Here is a 21,291-nt window from a genome sequence, read left to right as displayed (position 1 = left end):
GGGCCTGGTCTGACAGCTAAGCTGAGAAGGCTTTATCAGCGGGAGAAACCCAGTGGGCTGAATTAGACTAAAGTAGAACAACCCACCCCAACCATGAACACCAGATTATCCCTCACTGACGGAGTCACTTAAGAGCACAGCATTGGCTCAGTGATTACAACCCTTATGCCACCAAGTGAATACAACACTCAGATCAAATATAATCAAGCTTAAATCATGTATGTGATCACTGTTTGACGGGACTGTTACGTTCTGTCAGCTTAACTGCATTAGTGGCTCGTTATGCATAGTTATAACATGCATCATTATGTCACGGAGTTGGACTCTCTTGGAAAAAGCCAAGACGAGGGCTACAAAAATGCATTAGAATAGGAATACTGAGTTTAGGGCCAAACTAGGCTTGTGCTTGGTGAAATTTAACAGAATTTTTAAGTCCATTTTTTCCCCCCAAAAAATTATTTAATAAATACATAAGTTATTCAACAATACTTATGTGAAAATTTTTGGTGCATCCATATCAGGTGGTGCAACTATCCAACTGTATATGTTGCGTGAAGTAAACTATCAAAAGACAATTAGAATTAGAATTTCTAAATCTAAATCAAATACAACCCAAAACAAATTACTTTTACTCTGATATGCTTTTATAAAAGTGCAGCCAGGGTTTTGCACCATAAACAAGACTGCAAGCGACCATGGTGCAATGACAAGGTCAGCAGCCCTTTCACAAAGGAAAACAATGAAAATGTGTAATTATTATGCTTATTATTAATATTGCTTATTTATTTGAAAAAAAAAAATAATAATATAACCTTAATTATATACGCAGATATAAAAATGCACATCATGACCTTTTTAAAAAGATTTTTTTTAAAAAACTGTCATTTTAACCTTCAATGACCAAACTCTACTGCTGGTTAAAAATAAATACTGTTCATTCATCGATTTATTTCATGCAAACCCTGGCAAGACACTAGTACTCTCACACGCAAACACATAAAATATGCGACCTGCGATTAGCCAATCCTGAGAGCTGATCAACGACGTAAAACGAGCTTTCTGGCTTTTAATTTGGAGAATTTGCTGTACTTCGGTATGTTCTATGCATCGAACATTCAGAAGAACTAGAGCAGAGAGGTTTCTTCACTAGTTTATCGTGTGCATCTTGATACCTGTTGCATCTATGATCCCTGTTAGTTGCGTGATCGAGCTAATTTCATATTCACAGTTGGGGTTAATTTGAGGTTGTAGTGAGTAATTAGTTTTTCAGCTTGCTGTGACTAGCACTTAGCTATTAACATGTTGGGTGTGTGTTTATAGAGCTGCTTCATGTTAGCACTGTTAAAAACTAAATGCTACTAGTGTTACTGTGCTGTATGTAATCAGTGGGACACATTACTAAACATTTTGTTCTGTGCTGCTAATTTTACAGCCACAGACTCTCCCACGCTGCCCAAATACTGACTACTGCCACCTGGGCTGATTTTTATTTGATTGAAAGCACAGAAAGTTCCTTCCTCAGTCTTCTTGTGCTCGAGCACATCAGAGTGAACCAAACCTACTCCCCAAGTATTATTTAATTTATTGTTATTCTTACATTTCTAGCAACAATTGAGACAAACATTAATAAAAATGTCATTAACCTTCAATCTAGTCTTATTTATTCACTTTTTAGGTAGTTTTAAAACAATTAAAGGTAAACACTGTCCACAAATGTTTATTGCACCAACCAGCCGATTTTATTCTAGAGACACAGATGTTGAACTGTGCTCGTCGATTGCATGGAGAGATGCCAGTATAGACACACGTTTGCTTGTATCTAAAGCCTACTGTGTTATGGTGTTTGGTTTAGGACATCCTCAGATCACAGTGTTGTTTCAAACATCAGACAAAACATCTTTTTTTTGGGGTGGGCATTGTCTTGTATACTGTCAACTAAAGATGACATATACTCTATAATTGTTATTTTGCAAAGTTTAAGCACAAACCTATGTTCAACAAATATAAAAACCTGTCACTAACAAAACTTTTAAGAAGGTAGAAATCCTGCTCTCCTACAATACAGTTTTATTTTACAATATTACAGACTAGCAATATGATTTTTATATAGCCAAAAAACAAAAATGACTCCAAGGGCCAGTTTCCCCAGACCCAAATTAAGCTTAAGCCAGACTAATTTAATTTCCAATGGTGATTTAGCACTGGCACTGCAATTTAGTCCAAGACTAGGCTTAATCCACATCTGGGAAAGCAGCCACAAAAACAGTGCTTTATAGACTACTGTTTGATTGATGGGTTTAACTGTGTTATATGTGATTGTTACTTCCCAATTATTACATTTCTTAACAATACCAGACATGGCTTACGTAATAAGCTACTTGCAAACAACCTTATCTGTTCTCCCTCTTAGGGGATTTCACAGAAACAGAGAGGCTTCTGATCTCTCCTTTGAGACCATTCAGCTCTGACCTCGCCGGTTTTCAGCTCCCAAAACTCTTGTCACAGTCAATCATGGCAGCACTACTCTCTGAACTGCCCTTTTACTGCATCACAAAATGGCCCGAATCCACCATTGGATAAATGCTGTATATGTAATCTATGAATAGTTTATAGAATGCAGACAAAGATTTAGTTATCAGCAGTCTCTTTTTAGGTGCAGACTGACATGACGACAAATGCCCCACTGAAAAGTCACTGAAAAGAGACAGGCAGCATCAATAGAGCCATTCACTGTCCTGCCTGAAGAAATGGAGAGATTATCAGCGCGAAAACAGAAACGAATTGCATTAGCTGTACTTCTCTCCTCCCCCCCAACCACACAACTGTAATTTGGAATTCTCTTTGAGCGCGACACATTAGCGTAGCATTTCATGTTTGCAGCATCATTTGCATAACATCTGGCCTCCATAAAATGCACATTTAGAAACCCCGTGCAGCCGAGACACAAGCAAACTGCTCCTTTTGGGAGAACACATATCTGAGACAAGCTAAAACAAGTTAGTATAAGACAATTAAAACACTAAACCACACTACTGTTAATATTTATCTGCGTTTAACCCTAGTGTCCACCGACAGTGGCATTATAAGGTTTCACAAAACCTGTACTGCACCTTTTAAAAGCTGCCATGATTACTCAAACTGTACTTGATTACTCAAATTCTAAGAAAAAAAGGAAAAAAAGAAAAGATTGCATTAATACAAAAAAAAAATCTTGAATCTATAATAATTAGTTGGCAATTTGCATGATATGGTATAGATCTAAGTATATGGACACATCACCTAAAATTCTGGTCTTTTACAGACCAGGACCCAGTTTTCCTCGCCCGGATTAGGGTTACCTGGGCCTCACCCTGGAGCCAGGCCTGGGAGAGGGGCCTTTACCCATGGGTCCCGGCCAGGCTTAGCCCGAAAGAGCTACATGGGACCACTCTTCCATGGACCCACCACCCGTGGGAGAGGCGCTTATGGGGGTCCGGTGCAATGTGGATCGGGTGGCAGCCGAAGGCGGGGGCCTTGGCATTCCGATCCTCGGCTACTGAAACTGGCTCTCAGAAAATTCCAAAACCATGAGGATTAATTTATACTTATTATATTTATGCTTCATTTTATATTTATTAATTTAAATCAACTGTGTGTGGTTGAAACAGCTTAATAAATAGGGATGTCCACATACTAAGCTATGCATGTTCGTTATTGCTCAGTAAATAAGTCCATTTTATTTATTTTAATCACAACTTTCAAAAAACTGACTTTCCTTTGTCAAAGCATTTAGTAATTAATCAACTAATTACTCAATTATTAAAACCCTATAAACACTCTTCGTCCCTGCTTCCTACACATGCCCACTCACCTGTGACCGCACCAGGGAAGGGGTTGCTCACAGCAACCGCGGAGAAGGAGGAAGAAGCTCCACCAAATGGGGTGATGGTGGACGAGGAGCCACCAAACGGGGTGAGAGCAGAGGTGTGGCTGTTGTAGCTGTTGTTGGGGCCCTTGAGGGCAGGTGATTGGCCCATCTGGGTGGGATCTGGTCCATAGTGGCCCATGTGGGAGGGGACGGTGGTGGGGTTGGAGGCCTCTGGCCGATATTTCAGCGTTGGGCCCTTGTCTTCTTTACTCTTGACACAACCCATAGTCAAGCCTGTGGAGAGAGGAGAAAGTTTAAGAAAGTTTTGGAGTGGCACTGTACAGAGTGCGGTGTTGGTCATGGAGTGGCACTGTACACTGTAGTAACCCATAGTAACTGACCACTAGTTAACGACTAACTGACTAGTCAACATGAATAGTCCTGCTGATACTAATGCCTACCCTATGCTACTGTGAAACCATCACATGCCATTCTAGGCCAAATGTTACTGCGGCTCAGAGACTCTGTTACTCTGTTGCACTGTAAAACTAGTTTGAGTCAATAGGTATGCAGTTATGATAACAGTTCTGCCAACCTCAGTTGAAAGTTACGGCAGCTAACATTACCTTAAGTCACCATGTTTACTGGTGTGAGAAGAACGGCGGGGGCATCATAACATTACATTACTCTAAATAAATGGGGGTGACAGACAGACAGGAATCTGAAACATCACATCTTGGAAAATTTGATTATATCATTAAGAATGTCCCCATGCCAAGCATAATATCAAACTCTGATGATGCTCCGATACAGCTCGTCGTAGCACAGATGCTACAGCTAGAACCCTGCAGGTGGACGAAGACCAAGCTAAATAGATTCAGCCGTAAAGAGGTAAATACAGTCATATATAGTAGTCTGAATAGAACTGGTGCATACTATTTATTTACCATTTGAAACGACCAGTAAACCAACACACATTTTAATATGTAGGCGTTGATAAAACTGCTGTGAGGCAAGAAATAAAAACGTTGTTTGTTATATATTATATATTTGTTCAATATATAAAAAGAAAACCAGCTTTAAGCATTATTTGTCTTGTTCACAAATAAAAGCATCCATTAAATATATAAAAGTAAGGATAAAGGGTTTCAGTTTTTTTTTTGCTGTATAATAATTCACAGTTCTATTGGCCTTCAGTGAAAGACTGACATGAGATGAAAAGTGTAAATTTACTATAAAAAAAGTCTTCTTTCTGGAGAAATAATTACCATCAAATGTAATCAATCTCAATGTATTGCAACAAAACTTGACTTTGAAAAGTGGTGGTGGGGAGAAGAGCAAGTCCCCAGTGGAAACAACTCTAATGCCCACTACACTGGAGCAGCTGCATCTGTGCTGACTTTGTGGACTGGAGTCGTGGGGGATCTGATGGGATAGTTTGAGAAAGGAGTGTGTAATCTCGCCCTGCTCCTGCTGCCAGGCCCGCATGTGCGAGACCACTACTTGGCTTGGCCGAACCAGCTGCACATGTGCACAGGGCTGAGGAATGTGAGCGAGGCCTTGAAGGAACAGGTGGCCCTGAGAGCACTGCAGGCGCCCTGCGGAGACACCACAAACGATCCACAGAACGGGAGCAAGAGCTCTCCATGTGTCTGCACAACTGAGAGAGAGAGAGAGAGAGAGAGAGAGAGAGAGAGAGAGAGAGAGAGAGAGAGAGAGAGAGAGAGAGAGAGAGAGAGAGAGAGATGAAAGCACAGAGATTCATGGGCGTACCACAAAGGGAGGCTATTGCGAAAGAACAGCTGACTGGTGATACAGTAACTGATAGCTTTCAGTTCAGAAGAATGAGGAACGTGCCTCACCATGTCTATATACAGACCATGCTCTGACACAATCACTCTCAGCCCTGGCTTCATAGCCACTAAGAGCCACACAGAACCTTAAAAGAAAGTGTGGGGGGGGGGGGGGGGGGGGGCATGGCAGAGGAACAGACTGGAAGAATAATTCCTGACCTTTTCAGAACAGGACACGTTTCCTCTGAAAAACAAAATGCAATACCATGACACAGGACCTTTGGTTACATCTGATCTTTGCTTGTTGCATATGTTCAAGTCCAATTCATATACAGTGGGCTTGTGATGACCTGTAGCTGTGAGCCTCATCCCACCAGAAGACGAACAGAACCTAATTCAGTAACATTGTGAGGGAGTGTGCTTTCAGCCTAAATACAGTCACGATCATGTGACATCTTAACACAAGCTAAGCTATGAGAAAAGAGCTCTTTAGCACGAGGGTGACTACCACAAAGACCTGGCGAAAATCGATTCAGTATTTCTTCACTTTTGTGAAATACACAACAACTAGAAAGGATACATACTGGGGTGGGAAGCATGATATTTTATTATTCAACAGAGATGCCAGGGAGTCATATTAGTAAGTCACAAATATTCTTGTAGATCTGAAAGATTTGGCATCGTTTCGCTGGGGCTAGTAATAGAAAACAATATTAATATAGGTTTATCTATATACTGTTAAGTTTTACTTTTTACTATTTTACATGATAACTCATTTGCATTGGTAGTTACAAATGGAGCAGAGAACACAAATGTCACTAAACTATTAAAACTAGGGCTGAAAGATATAAAATTCATTAAATCAATCAATCTGAAAGAATGCATTTTTTTTTATTCCAAGAGCTGCAATTTTTATTATAATATTATAGTCTTCAACAATGTTGAGTTCCAAGTTTTAAATAAAAGAAATTCAATCTAATAACATGGGTTGGTGAACTGCTTTTAGATTAATTTGACTAATCAGAAACAACCAAAAACCCATGTGCTGTGATATCACAACCACAATTAACCGGCAGGCTGTTGTGTCATTTAACTTAAAACAATACCCAAGTTAAGTGTTAACGCAGAATTTAAGCCTTCAAGCCTTAAGCCAGAAAAAAGTATATGTTGGGTTTCTTAGCCCAAAATGTCCTCAATGTATAGAAAAACAATTGCAACTAAAATCATAATCGCAATATTGGTCAGAAAAACTGCAATTATTTTTCCAAAATTGTTCAGCCCTACAGTAAACAGTAAGTCCATCCTTATGAAGGGTTTATGAATGTAAGTTTTTGATAAGCAGTTATAACAAAACACACCAGTGACCTGCTACCTCTGACAAAAAAAAAATAAAATATCTGATGAAGTTGACAAGCATAGTGCTGACTGATGGAGAACACAAAGTAAGACAAGTAACCAGCAAGATCTGAGGTTTATCCATATGCATGAATGCGGGTTCAGTATTTGGCAAACAACAGGTCACTTTTGCCCATTTAACTAATGTTATTCATTCTTAGGGTGTTTATGACCGAATTAATAACAATTATTAACCACTTTCAAACTCTTCTTTTTTGTTTACCCTTTTTAAAATCATTCAATATGAGACTGAGTTTTCCAGTTGGTATCTATGAGCTACGTCTAATATGAGTGGTGAAAGTGGAGAAAGAGAAGCATGTATGAATGGAGATGAGGACAGCGAGTATGTTAGAGAGAGAATAATGGCTATGAGAGAGGGGTGAGAGAGCTAGCATAGCAGAGAGTCATCTGCAGATGTGAGGACTACTGGAACACAATAGCAGCTCTGTCCCTATAGAGAAGAAGCATGAGCCGTGTGTCCACATCAGCCACACGCACACATGGGCCCCCTTTTACACTGCCCCAATGAACTCAGTGTGGACTCACTAGTCTACAGCACGTACACATACAGACATGAACTTAATACAACCTCACTCCGTTCTACATAAAGCCTCCGCTGCTGCACTGACACCTACACTATTGAATCAGATGCAGCTAGATAGAAGTGAACATGGCGTTAATTCAACACTGGGGTTTTTGTTTCGTTAGTGGTCATAAAATGTTACTCAATGGACCAAAAATGTATAAAAGAATATTAATAGAGCTCATATCACTTCTACAGTTTCATATTTGTGTACTGAAAGGGAATTTTGACATCTTAAATCATTAAATTGTCATTTAGAGTGGTATGTAGTGAGATACTCCACTGTAGGGAAACATAGTGAATGGTGGTGAAAAAAGTTTAACGCCTCTAAAAACTAGACACCAGATGCATTGTTTTACAACTGTTTTACAACTTTTTAGCCTAAAATACATATTTATAAATCAATTTATAGCACACACACACACACACACACACACACACACACACACACACACACAGGGCACTGTAAGGCAAAACGGAGCTTTTTTCAAGCTTTTTACCATCAGTATTTATTACAGTATTATAACATCACATTTAAAAACGTTAAAAAAAGAAAATGTGAGTAGGTTCACTGGGGGTTTGGACAGTAAATCATATCTGCTATATTTGAGCTGCAGTCATCATGACCCCTGGTCCCCGTCACCACCACAGTAAAGACATCAAACAGACAAAGTCTCCCTAGAATTGAGCATTTCATATCAAACCACTCAGAATAATTTTGTTTCATGCAGGAACTTGTAAAAATCGGTAGAATTCCTCTTGCACTTCCCTAAATATTTCTGAATCGCACCACAAAAACTATAGTGGATTCATGATGCACTGAACTGAAGCTGCACAAGATATCATTCTGAAATGGCGGATCTCTATTTGCGACTCAATTTGATTCAATAACAGTGGTGTGTTCACTGCAGCACTGTGATTGCACCACGATGACAGCAGTAGCATGTCACTGCCATAAATGCCATAGACAAATGAAGCATTTTGCCTCAGAAGCAGTAACCACAACTCTTCTCCACCGAATCACAGATGCTCATCCTTAGGAAAGGCTCTCTATAGGCTACAGCTGATCTATAGGTCAGAGCAAAGGGCAAACAGTTAGTTTCTGTTTTACATACAAGATTTTTTACATTATTTTGTTTATACTGTATTTAGGACTTTATAAAAATATTATTTACACTTGTCTTGTGTTTATTTTAGCCATTTGTGCTGATCTCTGAACTGCTATTACACACACTGTAAAGTTTGCTACATACATTTAAAATCAAAACAGTTTGGTTCAAGATGTCTCCTGAATGCCCCCAGCCATAACACAGATTTGCTAAAACCCAACACCTGCAAACTTGAACTTAAAGCTACAATATATGTATGATATGGTAATCTGTGGACCTCTGTGGTGGAAATGTGTAATCGCATGGGCAGAAGAACATTTTGTAACATCGGCCTTGCTTCAGATCCCTTCCCCTATGAGGATGGATCTGATGACTGCAGGCTCACTGAAAGAGTATTCATAGAGAACGCAGTCAAAGCTTGGTCAAAGACTTCATTTTAAACCTGTACACGTCATTATCACGTAAAGACATATGATGATGTCCGAAAAACAAACAAAAAAAATTCATAAAACCATCCCCTCTATAACTAGAACATTATTTTCAGCTTCAGTTATAACTACAATTAATACCAGGGATCCTTAAGGAGAGCCAGAAGTGGTTAAACACATTGACATAAATCCCTACTTATTTTATTATTATTTGTATTTATTGCAATAAGCATTTTTCTAAGCACTATCCAGACAAAAGCTTTTCAAATCCATTTTTTCAGATGTGTAAAACTTTGGCATATTACAGAACACAAATTTCTCTTTACCAAATTGGTAATGTTGACCAATCCTAAATGGAGGGGATTGTGATTCCCATTTAATCAAAATTTGTGTAGCCCTACAATAAACTGTTTGCTAAAGACTCATTCAAACTGAAGTGCGGTCAGAGATTTACACAACAGGACCAAAACAGAAATAAGTGTTGTAGGGTTCCGACACTGGCACTTCTCATACAGTATCTAAACTCAATAGCTACCTCGCAATCCACCTCATCGATTGAGCTAACAAACTAAACCCGACATGATCTAGAGCTATTACAGGCTTTAGGAGCTACTCTGTTCTTATTCTAAGACTGACCACTGAGTGCCCTTAGAACTGAATAACTGGATGTGGAGCAACACAAGTCTGTGTTGAGATCCTTGGGTCAAACCTCTCAATTTGAGTCCAGTACACATGTAATCCTCCTAGTTTAGCTGGCTAATCCCATTGCAGGACACTCAGTCCACAGAGATCAACAGCCCAAGCATCTCTCTTTAACTGACAAGTGACCACTGTTGAAACTAAATGAACATCAGGGGTCAGACAAGGGTCAGTGCTGGGAAAAGCATTAAACTGATTGAACTGATTTGCAAACAATGCAAACGCATTAGACAGTATGATGAACAGAAGAGACCATCTCTATGATGCACGGTCACAGTTTCTTTATTGCGATATTAGAACGTCACAACGTATTGTTACAGCCCTAATGACTACAGTTGAGGTCACATCATACACTGGAATCAGTGTACTGCAACATGACTAACCTGTTCATTAGAAACAAGTCAGAATTTTCCAATAAATAAATAAAAAGATATTGCATTTTTATAAGCAAATTAGCTTCTCTCTGAGTTCCTATATTTAAGAAGAGATAACTGAACTCGATACTGACCAGAGAAAAGTAGTGCGTCTTTTTTTTTAGTCAGGGTTTCTTACCCACTTAGTCCAAAGAACAACATATAGAAAGACTTTTCTTTCAAACACTGAGTGCGATTTAACATTGTTCTTTTCTACAGATTAAGGTCAAGGCCTGTTTGTGGCCAAGGACACCAGCAAATCCACTTTTCCCCCCAAACGCTGAATGTAGTGAACCAGACTGCCAGTTAGGTGTGAGAATAGCCTTTTCAAATAATGATTGAAACAAACAAACAAACAATCTTTCATGTTTACACTGCCATTAACAGCAATACAACTGTTGGCTTTTTAGACCCTAGCGAATGTGATCGGGTCACGCCAAGGACACCCAGCTTCACGCTCCTTCTTTTAAGGAACTCAGTGTCTCGTAAGGCACCTGGGGGCTGCTCAACAGCACATGATCAAGCATGACTGGACGACCACTCTTAGCACAGCCCCCAGGCTCCAAATCTTTCATGCTTTATGCAGCGCAGCAGGCTAGCAGGGATGTCCGAGATTTATTATGGTTACTCACTGTATAAAGTATAAGAAATGGGTAATATGACAAGGACTGTATTGATAGGACACAAAACCTTCTCCATATGCCCTCTGACAACACAGGCTGAGCATAAGTGACTGCCAAACAATAATCCCTTTGGAAGATTTCAGTGCAGGAACACAGTATGTGGCTGTGCTTTTGGGCATTTGCTGTAGGGATTAAGCACTAGGACTGTTTTTGTTAATACCAACAGGAGGAACGTCACTATATATGACAGTGAAAGGAATCTTGTAATCTATCCATGCAGATTTGACTAACCAGAGATTTTAAAAAGGTCAAGCAATAAAAATGGACCTGACAACAATAAACTACATATAGTTTTTCAAAAAATCCAAAAATCAACAGGAGAAAGATATTCTAGGAAGCTATTATCATTAATACAATTACCGACTAACAACTGCCAATTCATGAAAAGGTCCATTTTAATCAAGTCTAGTCATTTACCGTGACTGCCCTAATCAATAACTATTTTTCACAGCGCTTTGATTGCAAAAATACAATTATGGCTCCTCAGTCTGCTACAGAATCATCCTGACAGCACTGAAAACCTCAGAGTTCCATGAACAGATTGTTTTTACGTTCTAGACGCAGTTTTATCATCTTCGATTTATTAGAACAGCATGGTCATTATTCATGCAGCTTTAATTTATTACCACCACATAACTGTTTTGATATTTGAGCTCCAAATCATTCTGAAAAGGACTTTAACCAGCCCCTAGATGATGAAATTATAATCCATTAAAAAAAATTGTGGCATTCTGCTTCCCTGCATGTGGTTATACGGTGCAACAGATTTTTAATGCACACCGGATGAACTAGAAATATTGCTTTGTGAGGCAGACCCCTTGCTCCACATAGACTAAGCCAACATCTCACTGCCTTAATGCAATGTTTGAGAGTGATGTTGCTGCTACTGCAGGTAAAGCTCTGAGCCACTATATTTCCATGACAGTTACAGCCATAAACGGGCGTGACGTCTACTGTTTATCACACTGCCCTTTCAGAGGATATTTGAGTTTGTTTGCCTACAGCAAAGCATACACCAATACTGTTTTCTCACAGCCAACACATTTTCCAGGGTGCCCCCAAACTTCAACTCCTGATCTTTCCATTGTAGCCACTGGGCAAAATGACCAATATGCCATGCTTATATATGCATATGACTTTGTGTAGCCCTGGTTCATCTTATAAAAGAAACAAACAAAAAACCTACAAAGCACCTTTGGCTTTATGTTAACATCAGAAATCTAACAAATGTGACAACATTAACTGGATGGCAGTTAACAGCTTTCTTTGTAAACCAGGTTCAGACACGTGCAAACGTGTGGCATACACGTGAAAGCGTGATGTTTATGACCACCAGCATGAAACATCTGGAGGACTGGAGAGGCTTACTTTTCAAAAAAGGACAAAGAAAATCATACAAAACAAATATGTAGAAGGGAAAAACGTTAGTGAAATATGTAGAAGCAAATGACAATGCTGTCACCGCTGCCACCGTGTTAGTCTTTCCTGGAGTAAAAGTTTCTTTATATACACACGTTTAGTCAAGTGAAAAGCTATATTTTTTCATGTGACTGATGCCAGAAACATCATGGAAAAAAAGGTTATGAAAGCAACATAAGTTGCCAGTGTGATATAACCTGGGAAAAAGTGATCCACTGCTAGACTGAAAATTTGAAGTTAGATCAAACTCAGCCCAAAGTTAACTGGCTAAGCTAGAAATAGCTTTGTGAGACAGACCTCTGGCTCCAGCTGCAGTACGTTAAATGAAAACATAAAATGGACCACCAAAACTGCTATGTACCCATGTCACACACACACACACACACACACACACACACACACACACACACACACACACACACACAGAAGGAAGGCAATCTATTTCAGAAGAAGATAATCATTCAATTATCACAAGCTCACATCACTAGGCATGTAAAAATGCATCTGTTCTGTATGGTTCAGTGCTAAAGGCCATGATGTGATGCTATCAACCCACACTGAACCTAAAATTCTGTTTTTAGAGCACTTTACAAAGAAAATGTCTGTCTTTCTTTTCCTCTTCAATGTTTTGTGGTCAAAGCTGAAAGATAGAAATTACAGGGTTTTGTTGAAGCAAAGAGCTTGAACGAGAAGAGATTACTGTAAACTGTAAAAATTGTTTGAAAGTTCAGGTCACGTCAATTATATGTTAGCGAGTGAATCGCATCAAGCTGTATGCACGAATGCCAAACACTGAATCACTGCGTTATGAAATTGTACTGTGACAAATGCCCGAGGCTGATACTGATGAGGGAGAAGTTTTGCAGTTATCTTGCCCACACAGAACTACATTCCCACAGACAGAGAGCAAAAACCGTGACTAAAGCTCTTAAGCCATTTTAAGCAGATAATGGATGGAACATTAATGAGCTAATTTACATAATTATACAAAAGTACATCTGGCAATAAGAAAAAGGTACGACTGTAATCAGGGTCAGGTTACTTCTCCTGAACTCATGCTTATGAGGAGAGCCTGCTTGATGATTTCATATCCGTTGTAGTTACTCATTACTAAGACCTTTGTATTGACTCAGAGTGGGTGGTGCCAGAGCAATAACTCTTGTGAGTTGTGAGAGGGCAAATACCCAGTAGTTACACATCAAACAGCTGCCAGACCAGTTCAGATGAACACAAAGAATATTAAAACTTTGCAGGATCTGCAGTATGTGACTCAAACCAACCCAGAAATCCCAGAACATGCGGTACAAATGAGGCATGGTCAGAAAGTGATTACTAAATAAATGGTATGGATCACAGGGATGTAACACGTGGGCCTGCCCACATGGGTCATGTCTCCAGGCTTTAGTTTACAGTTTCAGATGGTCAATCACAGGGATATAGTGATTCACCTTGGGCCAATAATATATCAAACTTCATAAATATTTTAAATATAAAGGTGCAAATATTATGCAAATAATCACTTTGATCTCATGTTCCACGTTTTTTTTTTTGTGTGTGTGTGTGTGTGTGTGCTTATTTAACCATTCCCTTTTGAAATTTGGCCAATATTTCGGTTTTCTACCAAACGAACACAGAGAATCATAATCAGTGGATGTTACATGAATTATGTAACACTAGTGCAGTTTGTAATTACATTATCAGGAAAAATGATCGAGTAAAGCTCTGTAGTGCTTGCATGTGATCCTGAATTAGTTAATAAACAATATTGTTTATTGCGATAATTCAGACAATAATCGGGTGTCTTAATTTATGTTGCTGCCAAGCTCAGTGACAAACATTTTCAGTTAGATACAATTTTCAATGTGTTAAAGTATGCCTTGAATGTACAGATCATGTACTACACACTGTTTGAAGCATGTGCTTATGCAAAATCATGATCTTACTAAACAGTGTGACTGCGCTGTAAGCTACACAACAACCACAATTAAATTTGGTGCAAAATCTATTAATTCTGACACAAAGCATTCTATAACTTATTATATAACTTGTTTCAATTGCTCTACATCTTTAAATGTAAAGACAGTACATGAGAGTCCATCAGAGGTGTTTTTTGGCAATGTTATTTTACATTTTAATACTGTTTCGAATTTTTCGAAACAGGCTGTTACGCTGTTAAAGCGGATGTTCCATTTAAATTTGGGTTTTTATATATAAAAAATATATATATATTTATATATATATATAAAAAAACAAATTTAAATGGAACATCCACTTTAACAGCGTAACAGCCCAATTTCTTATGTTAATCTACATCTACAAGCTGCCCATAGATGTAAACTGTGTTTAATCCTGCTGGTGGGTCACCTAAATTCAGAACACATGGTGAGGGAGGAGAGACCTTAAATAACATCTACAAAAGAAAGGGCAGGGCTTTGGGTAAGAGCCTATTGAAACCACTGAAGCCTGCCCTGCCTTATCGGTGATGTCAGCGACACTGAACTAATGACGCTTCCATTCCGCCTTGGGTAAATCACATTACACAGTGATTGCTCGACCCACATTCTAATGAAGTGCACTTCTCAAAGGCTTCAGAGTACAAAAGTCAAAAATTAACTCTGACAGTTGCAAGATTATCTGTTCACTGTTGATGAGATAATATGAGCCTGCTTTGTTAGAAATGGCAGTGCCATTTGCCTTAATGAGTGGAGAATGACTAATGCAGCTCAACTCTGCAAGACTGTACAGAGACCACTTAGAAGCTCTATTACAGAACACAGCTGAGACAACAGAGCAAACACAACGCATGCATGCGTGCACATCCACACATCCCTGACAATGATCCACACATTACAATTCTTTAGGAAATGATTCAGTGATCCTTGGAACCTCAGATTTCACCAAGGAGGAAGCAGAGTGGAGCACAGCCAAGAAAAATAATACAAAAAGCAGTATGGGGGAGATACAACCAGTCATCTAGGACAACTGTTGAAATTCTTAAGGTATGAGTTTTTTTATATTACCTTTACAGTGAAGATATGCAACAAATAGCACCACACAAAGCTAATTAAGTATTATATGCTAAGCCTTCCTCCTCCTGTACTGTAGTCTGACAAGTGGCCAAAGAAAACACCAAATTGGAAGTTAAAGGGGGAAAAGGAGGGTGAAAGCAAAAAAAACAAACTCTTGCAGTAAGCTATTACCATTTAGCAGCTTTTCATGCACACTGCACATGGTGGCCCTCAATCAGCCAGGCCCTGGTTCAAGCCTAGAGAATCCCCAGCTTCTCAGCCAATACTGATACCTCAACGGCCTGTAACATATAGAATACTTAACAGAGGCAGAACGTTTGTCAACCAGTCTGACTGCATCACAACCGTTAAAAAAAAACTGAATATTATGTGTTGAAATTGCATTTAAGTCACTGCCTTCAGATCGATGCATAACAATGCATCCTTACATATCTGACTCACACAAACGGTTGAACATCCAGGGCACCGGACACCGCATAACATGAGAGACAGCTCCATGTGCCAGGACTACAGCACCAGCCAGGCCAGATTAAGGTCCTGAAGCCACTGGTTTCATGCATTCCAACCAGCAAGGGTGTAGGTGTGGGTATGACCGTTTATACTCAGGTATGGACATGGACTGAGTATTAGAGCATGTTTTTGAAATTTGAGCAAATTTGACACACCAAACAAAGGGCCAACAAGCTGTGTTTACTTCAAAAGCTGAAACAAACAAGGTTTATGGTTGACTGAATATCTATCCATATGGATCAACATCAGGTAACTGCCAAAGCCGCAACAGGATGAGGCTTGTGATGTTTCCTCCTGGTCCGTCCTGTCACAATTACTGAATTATTACTTAAATCAATTATTTAACCTGATCAATTATTTCCCCCTAGTTATGAGCTCATATCGCAACAGAATGTGACTGTGGGTGCATTTTTAGCCACTGGGTAGAGGCAAATGTATATAAATAAAACAAAAATATATGTCCAAGACATTATTTGTCTTGAGGAAAAAAAAAAAAAAGGTTCTCATTTCTTACTGGTGCTGTAACATCTTTAGAGGGTAGCGCTGAGTGTTTATTCAAGCGGTGTCTGTCTACAGTTAGGCTCAAGTAAATATTGACAGCTGGAAAGCAAGACATTTTGGACACTTTAGGTTTATGAGTTTCATACAGTAAAAAAGTTAAATTGATAATCGCCATTATTTACACGGCAACTAATCACCAGCTGCAATGTCATGATTGTGACAGGCCTATCCGGGATGAGCAGCCAGGTAGTGCTTGTTCAGAACAACAGCTTGATTAGAACACATTTAACTCCGCAGCACTCACAGACCAGACAGGGCTCCGCGACACTACGATGTTACATAACAACGAAAGACAAGGGCGCCTAATCCCTGCGGCCCTGCTGCCAGTCACACGTGCACCATGTGCAGTTTTCACCTGGAAAGCTTCACAATGAAACCGTTGGTTCGGCATAAAATCACAATTCCCCTGATTACTCCAAACGAAGCCAAGATGTGTTCAGTGTCCAAAGCTTGCCTCTCTACTTTAGCACTGACCTTACGAGGCTAGTAATGCAAGTTAGGGTTAGCAATGCAAGTGATGCAATCTGAAAAGCCACCAAGCATCAAACAAACCACCAATGGCTGCTATGCCATTTTTGATCTTTTTTTTTTTTAAAGCATTATATGCCTGCAGTCCTATAGTGTTATGAAACCACATGAGTACATCTATTTGAGATTTCTTTTCAGTCTGTAGAAGTATATGTGGCACATGTGAGGCATGAGGTTTGCTAATGGGTAGGTGTAAACAAGCATAAATTGTTAGCAGAGATGATGTTCACAATGTTGAAGTCATATTGCTATTGGCAGAACACAGGAATCGGAAAGATATTTGGATTTTATTGATATTTTGAATCAATTATATTTTCATTGTACTTTGTAAAAAACAAAACTGAGCATTTTACTGCCTTTGTAACCTTACAAAATAAGGCATATACTTCTCTGTAATGCTAATCCCAGTGGATCTGGCCCTAATTTGGCATTTTATAAACATGTATGTATCAAACCTACTAGCTAGTAGGTTCACATGGACCTTCTAACTTCCAGTGCATCTCTGCTTGTTAGTAATAGCAGCCTCTTAGCTTTGGGGTAATGGGAAAATAAGCTATGTTAAATTTAGTGCAAGTTTAATATTTGGCAAAATCATTGGTTTAAACCACAGGGTATAAACCCTGGTCCTGGAGTACCCCCTGGCCTGAACATGAAGTGTTTCCTGCTCTAAAACTCCTACTTCACCTCAGGAAAAGCTTGCTTATTAAACTATTGGTTGGACTGGATGTGTTGGGTGCAAGGAAAAAAAAAACAGCAAGGGGCAGGAGATATTCCAGAACCATGATTGGGAACTACTGGTTTAAAAAGAGATGTTTCAATTAATCCTGTATGTGGACAGTAAAAAGGCCTGCCATAATATATTGCGCCGTCAATCTAGCAAGACGGAAGCACTAAGCTTCTGGGAACTAAGCGCAAAGCTGAATCACCCTGAACCATAAACTGAATCACTGATTTCACAGTGCTCTCTCACAATATTTCACATTTGAGTCGCACTACGCCAGACTGGGCTGAAGTGGAGAAGCTGCTCTGCTCTGAGAATGCTGTGTTTGTAAATAGAGAGCTGGGTTGCGACTGGCTGCAGCACTTTAAGTGTAACTCTGTAACTGCGCTGGCATGCTCACAGCACTGCAGAATGGTCTAATCGCCATGGCATCCTGCCGCTGCTGCCAATCAGAGCCAAGCAAAAGGGGGGGCACCAACTTCCTTCCGAGTCCATTCATACCACAAAAGCCACCTGCTGTGCCTGTCAAAGACTGGAACGAGGGAGTGAGGGAGAAGACGGAACATGAAAAAGGAAAAAATGAAGCAGAAAATGAGGGAAAGAGAATTGGTGAACTCTTTCTAATGCAATGCATTATGCAGAACTTTAAAGTAAAAAGGTTTGCTATAGGAGCACATGACATTCTGCCACACTTTGACAATTTAACCATTCCTAAAAAGTTCTGAGCATCATTCAACATGGACCTACTAACGCCTCGATTCCCTTAACACAAACTCTGTCTGACACGACTATCCTAAATCACTGTCCAGTCCAGGGGTGCTGAGTTCTAGACCTCGAGGGCCAGAGTCCAGCAGAGTTTGGTAATTTTCCTGCTTAAAATACACCTGATTCAAGTCAGCAGGTTAGCTACCAGGTGTAGTAGGTGTGTTGCAGCAGGAAAAGGACCAAAGGGCACTGGTCCTAGATACTAGAACTGGTCTAGTCTGCCCTGAACAGTCTCACTTATAAAGACTTTGCTGTTCCAAATCAACTCATGAAGCACAAAACAATGAGCCAATTCACAGAATCAGGAACACAAGAGAAGGTAAAAAACTGCTCTAACAAAAACGCTGTTGGTGAAGGGTAAAATGGCTGGATCTCACAAGTAACTCCTTGACTCTCCTCCATTCCTTCAGCCTGTGAGCCAGAAATTGATCAAAATCCACCATCTTCAAGCAAGTATCAATTCTTTATATGTACTCGGCAGAGGGGGAGGTGAATACAGATTCCAAGGAGGCTACAAGTCAGGCCTCTGGAAGACCTTTGTGTTTATTCTTTGCCTGCCTTCGTCTACACCATTCTTCTGTTCACGGCTCATTAGATTTAAAGTTGGGTTGTCGGAACTGTTTACCAAAGAGCGCCTCTACAAGCTTTGCTTGTCCCAGATCAGACTACCCGTCTGCTCTACAGGACCATGTCATTGGCTTGGCCAAATCATTGGCATTGATTTGGATAAACTGGAAATTTGGGGAGGGGGTATCATCACAGGTTATCCTTGTTGTCAAACTGTGAAAAGATCTCAAAAAAGGAAGACCATTCAGAGGCCAGAAGCAGTGAATGGTGAACATTTCAATGAGTGGAAACTGATCTGCACACTGGAACTGGCACAGTTCACTCTGCTGAGGGAGGGAGGAAGGACTCGGCACCCAATGAGGGTGAGGTTGTGCTCACAGGATTATGGCAGGGGGGGATTACGCTGGCTCTTGTGCACCCTTGGACACACAAATAGCATTGTTTTGAGAGAAAATTGATGAAATGATGCACAGCACGGTACAAGCAGTGCTGTCACCAAGTTGGTAAAGACTTCAGAGGGCCAAAAATGTTTGGCTTTCTGGATGACAAAGACAAAAGCGGAGCTGGGAGAGAACATAAGCGTTGAAAAAAAGGTTACAGAGTCTGAAATTCCTGAATTTTATAAAACGCAATCAGTGCAAAGCATTCCCCAGGACTGCCATCAGCCCTACATGCAAAAACTAGTCGTCTTCCTTATCCAGCGGTAGCAGCAGCAAAATAAAGGGCTAAGTAACCTATGAAGTCTGGGAACAACTGACCAAGGCCTCACGTCGATACTTCTCACACAAAGCTGAGGGAAACATGGATAGAAAAGGTTATTGGAAGACCTCGCTAAGCTCACCAGGGCTTGGCCGCTTGCCTTTACATGGAAATCACGAATTCAGACTTGAAACTTGGAAGAGCCACGTTTCAGCTCGTCGCCGAGTTACACACAACCGACGCCGACAGCAACCGCGCTGCTCGGACCGTTTTCCAGTTTGTTAGTTTTAACACAATAAAACAGCTCAACGCGGCGCTTCCCTCGAAAATAACACGGCGAATTAACCTCTGCTACGGCGTTTTCGCTTCCAACCATTTTAGATAAAGCACCCAACAACACCTAAGCGAGGCCAGGCAGGCCACTCCACTCACTCCACAGCAGCCACACTTCGGCCAACATGGAGATTCCGTTTTCTTACCTTCACGCGTTTAAGGTCTTCCTTTCCCGCGGTCACATACGACCACCACAACTTCAGCTAACAGTACCAGAAGTGCAAGAGAGACTCAGAAGTCGTTTGGCAGCTACAAAGTGGAAGTCCCAGCCTGTCCCATTCCCTTTTTTCCACGCTTCCCACGACCAGCCCGGGCAGAAGGAGGAGAGAGAGGAACAGATTGTTGTGCTCAGTTTTTGAGGAGAAAATCCGAGAGCGGTTTATCAAATCCAGTCACGTCACTCGATATTTGTTACACAGTCCAAAGCCAGAGGATAGAGGGAGTAATGGAGACCGAGCAGCGAAAAACAAAACCCTTTTAAACCGGAACCGGTATGGCTGGGCTACATGACAAAAGGCAGCCTGAGGAGAAGAGAGGAGTCCCTGCAGTTGGAGCTCATGCCTCCTCCTCCTCCTCCTCCTCCTCCCCCCCCCCTTCTCTCTCTCTCTCTTTCTCTCACACACACACTTGGTCTAACTTGCATCCCACAACATGGCCGCCATGCGCCGTCTCTCCTGCTCAGAGGCGGGAATGTCAACACGACGAGCCTGAAGGGAGAGAAGCCAGGATGTTTGTGTGGGATTTGCGAAAGCATGAATATCGCAGTTTTTGAGCTCGAGTGAAACCGACACACGTTTCTAATGGGGAGCTTTTTAACGGGACTGAGATTTAAACTGGTCTTTGGCGCCCTCTTTCGGTAAAATGTGTGTAGCTCGGTTATGCTGAAACTGCTTAAAGGCCTTAATCCCATAGCAGACAGGCCACAGGAGAGAGCTTTTCCACATCACTGGCCGTTTCCAGGGGTTGTATGTTGTGTTTGGATGATGAAACGCTGGTCAGCAGCAATGGAAGTTAATGTGCTGATCACCACCAAAACTAGCATAATAGTATTTTATGCTGGTATGCTGGTCAACTGGTGGTGACTATATAAACCAGATCCAGATCAGCAACAGACCAGCGTGAAATGCCTACTGGTCTGTGCTGTTTTTTTTTCAATAGTGGACGGATGGACGGACAGACACCTAAGTTATATTAGATGAAATAATTCAT

At 40.5% G+C, this 21,291-nt stretch overlaps 1 protein-coding gene across 2 annotated transcripts in view; it reads right to left on the bottom strand.

Annotated features, from left to right (window-relative positions):
- yes1 (YES proto-oncogene 1, Src family tyrosine kinase) overlaps positions 1-20,664 on the bottom strand; it is a 40,876-nt gene extending 20,212 nt beyond the window's left edge. Inside the window, exons 1-3 of one of the 2 annotated variants that reach the window (XM_017714180.2) lie at positions 20,229-20,664; positions 18,119-18,250; positions 3,851-4,141 (exon numbers count right to left, since the gene is read on the bottom strand). In XM_017714180.2, coding sequence (XP_017569669.1) covers positions 3,851-4,133 — 283 coding nt within the window. In that variant the 5' untranslated portion in view covers positions 4,134-4,141; positions 18,119-18,250; positions 20,229-20,664. The remainder of the gene's footprint in view (positions 1-3,850; positions 4,142-18,118; positions 18,251-20,228) is intronic. The other variant, XM_017714179.2, reaches the window with a different exon arrangement.
- Positions 20,665-21,291: the final 627 nt, after the last annotated feature.

This window comes from Pygocentrus nattereri, chromosome 2 (genome assembly GCF_015220715.1).
Source record: "Pygocentrus nattereri isolate fPygNat1 chromosome 2, fPygNat1.pri, whole genome shotgun sequence".
Classification (NCBI taxonomy): domain Eukaryota; kingdom Metazoa; phylum Chordata; class Actinopteri; order Characiformes; family Serrasalmidae; genus Pygocentrus; species Pygocentrus nattereri.
Note: the sequence above shows the minus strand (reverse complement) of the source record. Positions and strands in the feature narration are given on the sequence as shown.